This window comes from Sinocyclocheilus rhinocerous, unplaced genomic scaffold, assembly GCF_001515625.1.
Source record: "Sinocyclocheilus rhinocerous isolate Xijiao unplaced genomic scaffold, SAMN03320098_v1.1 scaffold672, whole genome shotgun sequence".
NCBI classification, from domain to species: domain Eukaryota; kingdom Metazoa; phylum Chordata; class Actinopteri; order Cypriniformes; family Cyprinidae; genus Sinocyclocheilus; species Sinocyclocheilus rhinocerous.
Genome location: NW_015624650.1, coordinates 442354 through 449976, shown reverse-complemented (window position 1 = coordinate 449976; position 7623 = coordinate 442354). Strand labels below are relative to the sequence as shown.

General features: G+C 36.9%; 1 protein-coding gene across 1 annotated transcript in view; it reads right to left on the bottom strand.

Annotated features, from left to right (window-relative positions):
* LOC107745570 (pleckstrin homology domain-containing family A member 1-like) overlaps nt 1–7623 on the bottom strand; it is a 38932-nt gene that overhangs the window by 15368 nt on the left and 15941 nt on the right. Inside the window, exons 4-6 of the mRNA XM_016559464.1 lie at nt 6119–6164; nt 3451–3548; nt 440–568 (exon numbers count right to left, since the gene is read on the bottom strand). Of these exons, the coding sequence (XP_016414950.1) occupies nt 440–568; nt 3451–3548; nt 6119–6164 (273 nt within the window). The remainder of the gene's footprint in view (nt 1–439; nt 569–3450; nt 3549–6118; nt 6165–7623) is intronic.

Here is a 7623-nt window from a genome sequence, read left to right as displayed (position 1 = left end):
TTTACGGTACGTTAAATACAGGTGCGCTGCGCATCCATTTAGATTAACTGAAAAACAGCACAGATCGCTTAGTGGAGAGTGAAACTCTGATGCGCTCAGTCAGAGAGTGTTCGGCGAGTGAAAATATATCTGAGCTAAACTTATACTTAGCCTCCAACTCACACACTGGCGAGTAAAATCTGAGAATTTATTAGCAATTGGCTAATATTAGACATCATTTAGTCGCCAGAGTGAAGATTTAGTCGCATATGCGAGTGATTTACTCGCAATGTAGAGGGTTGACATGGTAAATGAAAGTGGTAATCATTTAGTACCACAACATATATATCAAAGTATAAACCATCTGATATCATGGTACTGCTCAGTGTATCTTACACGATTTTGTTTTTGCAGCGGAGCCACCTTTAATATATGTTAATGTGTCGTGAGGTTAAGTGACCTGTGTGGTGGTGATGATGGGCACTCCTGCAATGATTTCGGTCTTGTAGGACACTTGTTTCATGGCACCCGATGTGTCCACACAAGCTTCTGTTGTATTATGAGCCACCTGCTCTCCTGACTTCGGCACCTGAAGAAGAAACGAGAAAAGACAAACAAGCATAACAAATCTGTATGCGACATCTGCTTTCTTTATATGAGTATTTACAAGTTCTATAATTAAAAAAGGTCCAGATCAAACCATTCCATTTGGGGTTCATATAGTTTATACTTCAGATAGATCTACTACAGAGCTGTAGGTGCTACACACAACCAGAAACAGCAGAAGGTTTGAAGAACTTACAAGAAGAAACTACAGTTTGGAGCCAGCAATATACAGTATATTTATATAATAATATTACATATTATTTTTTAAAGAAATTAATATTTTCATTCAGAAAGGATACATTACATTAATCAAAAGTGACAATAAAAGACATTTATAATGTTACAAGATTTCTATTTCAAATAAATGATGTTCTATTTAACTTTCTATTCATCAAAGAATCCTGAAAAAAAAATGTATCAAGTTTTCCTCAAAAATATCAAGCAGCACAACTGTTTCTTGAGCACCAATTCAGCATATTAGAATGATTTCTGAAGGATCATTTGACACTGCAGTAAGGGCTGCTGAAAATTCAGCTCTGCTATCACTGGAATACATTTTAAATATATTAAAACTGAAAACAGTTGCTTTAAATTTCAATGATTTTTCACAATATTACTGTTTTTACTGTAATTTTGATCAAATAAATTCAGCCCTGGTGAGAATTAGAGACTTTTTAAAAATCTTACTGACGCCAATTAGTTTTTCTAATGTTGAAGAATAATAATAATAAGTAGCAACGTTTGTAATGCTTTTCATGTTGTTGCAATAAAAAACTCTGAAATTTAGACTAGACAAAACTAGACATTTCCCCTCAGTGTAAATGAACAATTTGTCCTTCTGGTCCAGCCGATACAGTGATCAGCCGCCTGCTAGTAAAGCCTGACTGACACTACAGCAGCTTCTGTGTGGATGGCAGTTCATCGTTTAGTGCCTTCAGGCTAAAAACACGTCCCTGATCAATACACCATCACTACACATGCTGCCTCTGACCCAAAACAGTTGTAATTATATTTGCATGTTAGCATCCAGCGGCAAACACATCCTGCACTGCATGATAATACTGCCATTAACATTCAAACAAAGTTATTAGAAATTAACATTCAAACAATGTTGTTATATTGAGAACAATTCGAATTGATTTGACAGACAAATCAAATTCATGAACGATTTAATTCAGTATTTTTAAGCATGCATTTATAAGATTCTTTAAATACTTCTGATCAATATTATGCATTAAAAAAAAAAAAAGTGAAAAATGTTAAAAGAAGTATCCTTTCCCAAATGTTAGGTAATACAAAGAAGACAACCAACCTACATGGGTGACTAGAGGTGGAAGGATTGAATTTTAAATATCTTTTCCAGAAAAATAAACTAAAAACGCCATTAGTAGCTTAATCCAAATCACAACAAACACAGCATCACACTACTTTTAGTTAATTTTATAAGACTAGATGTTTTCTACATGCCAAGTCGCTAACTAAACAATCATCCCAGTAAAATGAGACGGTTTCATCCTACAAGAAAATAATGGTGAAGCTGCCATGCAATAGCATTTTAGAGAAATGTAGTGAGAGGGTGTCATTTTCTCAAGGGATAATTATTGTACTCCAGCAGTCGTGAGACAAGATCAGACACGAGGTGCTCGGAAAGCTCTTTGGAGGGAAAAACATGACCTACGTGAAGCTGAGTGGAGTGCATGTCTGTGTGAGGCATACTTGAAAATGTTGCAATACTATGTCCCATTAATGCCTACATATTAAAAAATATGTGTATTTATGTATTTTAACTTTTAACAAATTGCAAAAAAATAAAAAAAAATAAATATGAAAAAATGATTGGCCAACACAAGTGATTCATGAATTAAAAACCAATAAACTAATTTGAAAAATAATATATCATAACATTTCTCTTGTTTGATTTTTATTGTTCACTTATCTCAGTCAATTATCTTATCTTATAGGCTTCAGCATACCCAGGACCCTACACAGGATAAGTGGTTTGGAGAATGGATGGATGGATTCTTTTCTTATTCAATTTTAATAGAGAAAATTGTATTTAATGTAGGCTAATTGTGTCTGTACACCTACAGGATCCAGTTATCCAAATCTGCAGTTTGGAGAACCATTTGAACTCTTCTCCGGTTAGTAAAGGTCAATTCACACTGCACAGACAAACGCCAACAAACACCAACAAACTAGTCTGTTGGAGTTTGTTGGATCAGTGTGTTACCCCTGTTGGCGTTTGTTGGTGTTGGTTGGAGTTTGTTTTCACCCGACTGAACATGCTTAATCGGTGTTTGTTGGGTCGTGGAATGTCTGAGCAGTGTGAAATGATTTTCCAACAAACTACAGCAAACTCTTGACATAATCTGACGTGGCCACGAACCGTAGCCATGACGATGCGCATATTTCACTTAAAGTGTGCTTCACCCACGGCCTCTTTCGTTTTATTCACCATATTTCAGGCGAAGAATGACAAGCAAAGCCATTAATAACAGTAACATTTTGATTGTGGTTACAGGATCATCAGTTTAATCCCCAATCAGACTTACACCATCTACACCGGACGCGAGCGGCGCGACGTGACAAAATACAATAGAGGTTAAACTGTAAAGTTACGAAGCTACGAGAATACTTTTTCTACTTTTCAGTTCACATTTTCTTGAATGTGGTAGTTACCTTGCTGTCTATGGGAGGGTCAGAGAGCCCTCATATTTCATCAAAAATATCTTAAATTGTGTTCCGAAGATGAACGAAGGTCTTACGGGTTTCGAACAACACAAGGGTGAGTAATGAATGACAGAATTTTCATTTTTGGGTGAACTAACCCTTTAAGAGGAATCTGATCCAGGGTCAGGGACTTACTGTGATTTTGGTGGCGTTGTTGAGTGCACTGACCCACTCCACTAAATCTTGCTTATCATTCGCCTGCAAGTAAAACTTCCTCATTCCAGCGTTGATGACTGTGGAAAGACACAAAGATTTATATTTAAAGAATTTGGAGATGATGATATAATCACATTTTAGTGGCATTATGGATTTGACAAAATGGATAACATCTCTTCCTGTCTAAGTGTGTGCGTCTAGGTATGTTCTTCATGGGTCCAATTGGATCTGAAAACCCGAGCGGGTTCGACCCAAGACCCGAGTGAGTTCGGGTCCAAAACTTCGACGAGTACCTCGGACACGAGTCGGGTTCGGTATTAGCAGCCTTGGGTCTCGGGTAATTTAAAATAAACATGCTTTTTCCAAATGGACCCGATTAGACCCAAATTATTTTAAACTATCACGAATGCATAGGCTACTTTCACTTTCATGTTAAGTGAGGAACGCACATAGAAAAGGAGCATACGTTTGTAAACTCGCACACAGAAATCATCTTATAGATATGAGATCCATCAGGAAAATCCACTTGCTTCATTATGCTGCCTGTTCATATAGGGCTTTTCTTTTTTGTGTGCAGAAGCCTTTCGCCGGAGATCAGGTTGCAGACTGCGAACACTAGCGAATCCATGAATTATTAGACTATCGATTTGTTTTTTATCAAACTTATTTTTCAAATCCACTGGTCACAATTGAAAGCTGAGCTCAATAACTTGTATCCATCAGTTAGGCACTAATATAAAGTAGCCTAGTAATAAATTGAATAAATGTTAAATAAATCAAAGTAATGGAGATGCGGCCAAATCAGTCAGCAGGACACCGGGATTTTTCCTGACTGACTGCGGGGCTGCAGGCTGTACACACGCCAATGCCGTTTACGTTCGGGTCCAGTCGGGTCCGAAATTAAATGCTGTCGGGTCGGGTCGGACTCGGGTCTAATTTCATCGGGTCTGTCTCGGGTTGGGTTTTTCTTTTAAAAATTTTTATTTATGCACGTCGGGTTCAGGTAAGAAGTGATTCGGGTCGATTTGGGTCGGGTACAGATTTTAGGACCCGAGAAGACCTCTACTTCTAGGCCTGAAGAAGGGTGCTTTCACACTACCACTTCTGGTGCGCATCCAGGTTTCTTTGACGTGAAAGTTCGGTTGGATGAAGTGAATACGGTTTTACAAACTCTCGCACCAGGGTTATTATAGTTAAATAAAACTAAAACTAAAACCATAAAAACACAATTTCATTACTTGAAATAAAATAAACATTAACTGGAGGAAAAGAAAATCTAAACAACAACAACAACAAATTTTATTTAAGCTATTTGCCAAAACATTATTTATCATTTTCAACTTGATGTACTAAAATACCTAAAACTGAAATAACAATTATAATTATATAGACATTAAAAACAAACAAATAAAACTTTAACTAAAATGAAAATGAAAACATAAAATTAAAAATAGCGAAATATTAGTAAAATCTATAATAGTATCTCAGTGATGCTAAAATAACACTTTCGTGCACCAGCAAACCGAAAATCTAAACAACAACAACAACAACAAATTTTATTTAAGCTATTTGCCAAAACATTATTTATCATTTTCAACTTGATGTACTAAAATACCTAAAGCTAAAACTGAAATAACAATTATATAGACATTAAAAACAAACAAATAAAACTTTAACTAAAATGAAAATGAAAACATAAAATTAAAAATAGCGAAATATTAGTAAAATCTATAATAGTATCTCAGTGATGCTAAAATAACACTTTCGTGCACCAGCAAACCATACCAGAGTCCACTTGAAAAGGTGGTCATGTGAACTCTTATACGGTTCATTGCAGATATGAATGCAATTGGCCTAATCTGTAGAAGTGAACCGCTATTAATGAGGTATGATTCAGTCAAACTGTGTGTGTGTGTGTGTGTGTATGTGTGTGTGTGTGCACGCTCACTTTCCTGATAAGTGGGACTGACATACTGCAAGATGAAAGATTGTACTTCTCATTTCTAAATGTCACTGTTAATTAACCGTAACAATTTAGAAGCTAAAATGTTATGAAATGTTGTCTTTACAAGTCACAAAAACAAAATCTAAAATCCAGTTAAATCGTTTTCTGTGCAAGTCTAAAAGTGAAAACTCTCACATCCCATTAGTGTGGCTGGCTAGAGAGGCAGTTATTATAGTAACTGTGTTCATGTGGTCAACTTAACACACGTGAAACTTACTGTCCATGTTTCCAAAAAAGCTTATTAATCAGCTGTGATCAAGATTCAATTTTATGACAGTAGTATTCCATAATACTAGTAAAAGTATGGACTTTCCCATCACAAGTTAAAGAACAGTGTTCACTGCGCTTGAATTACACCAGGAGGGTCAGACTAATACTTTTTATTAAACACTTTAGATTAGGAGACGCAACATGTCACTAATTTTAGTATCTGTATTATGTTGCTCATTTACACTCCTGACAGTGGCCTCTCGTCTAACTCCACCGGGTAAAGTCCCAGAACCCCCAGTGTGCGATTGTCTCTGGCTCGGATCTCAGAAACAATAGCCGGGGTCAGGGGTCAGGGGTCATGGTCTAACATGCCCTACCTTCCGTGTACTGCATCCTCTGAGTGACATGGAGAGAGAAACATCACTTGCTTACCGAAGCAGAACTCCGCCTTTGGACGCAATTTGGTGGCGTCGCTAACCTTTAATGACAAAATACAACCAGATGAATAATATTGTACCCATATGCATACACTAGGGCTGTGCAAAAAATCGAATGCGATTTTCATGTGCATCTCGTCAGTAAAGCCGCTTCTGGTGATTAGTAGTAAAGTAGTAGATGGAGCGGCATTTACTACACAGAGCCGTAGTTCACTGACAAGCTACACAAAATCACGTTCAAAATCAGCAATGAATCGCCTGCGATTTTGAACGCGATTTTGGGTAGCTTGTCAGTATATATATATATATATATAAAAAAAAGCTGTTTTATTACATATAAGAGTTTGGATCACATGGCCAGCCATTACAAGAAAATGGTGAATCTGAATGCGTAGAGTCACTTTTCTTAACAAGCTGCACAATTTAAAATGTATCATTCATGTCTGTGAATATAAAGTTGGTAATAACTAGTCATAGTGTTATTCCTATGTATGTCTGCACTATCATGTATGTCTGCACTATGTTTGTACTTTCTTCTACACTGGAAGCTCCTGTCGTCAAGTCAAATTCCTTGTGTGTGTAAACATACTTGGTAATAAAGCTCTTCTGATTCTGATTCTGATTCTGATCATTAGTCAGAAATAACAGATCAATTACAAACCTTGGATATATATGTTAGTTTGAGGGAGCCGACATTGGATGTTCCTTCTGGAAGATTCTGTAGGAGAAGGAGAGGGTTGAAGTAATTAGAGCTGAAATTCTGAATATAAAATGATACACACCGACTTGAGAAGTTTGTTTTGAGCAGTATCTGAAAACAAACGTGGACAGAATACATTTACGGCGAGTGTACGGTATTCTCCAAAGTTGTAGAATTGCACAGGGGTCTATGAAAGATTTAGCACACATCTACAGATGCAGTGAGTTAAATTATTCAAAGTCAGACATGGCTTCAATAAAAGATGCTGGCTGGAGCTACTGACTGAGTCTTAGATAAAGCGATTGGTATAGAACCTGCAGCAGCCAAGAGAAAAGAGAGAATCCATTAAAAGAAACAAAGAAAGAACATGAAGAATAAAAAAAAGACAGGTCCTGACATGGGCACCTCATCAGTGAACTGCTTCTGGTCATGTTTCACCTGTGGTTTCCTCATTTACTCCAAGCTAAATGGCATTAAGGCACTGAAAGCATCAGAGCAGTTAATGTCAAAGCTTGAGGTAATCTGACAGAATTGCATTAAACCCTCCACCAACGCCGTCTCTCATTGTGTCGCTGGTTAGCCTATTCACTTTCATGTGTTTTGGAGGAGGTGTGGCTTTGGAGAGTGATTTGCAGGGAGGGTGGGTTCTTAAGCTTGCTATTGCTAGCCTCTCTGAAATTGCCTACCCTACATTTAACAACTACCTTACTAACTATTAATAAGCAGCAAATTAGAAGTTTATTGAGCTTATGGTTAGTTAATAGTGAGAACTGGTCCCCAAACTAAAGTGTGAATATATA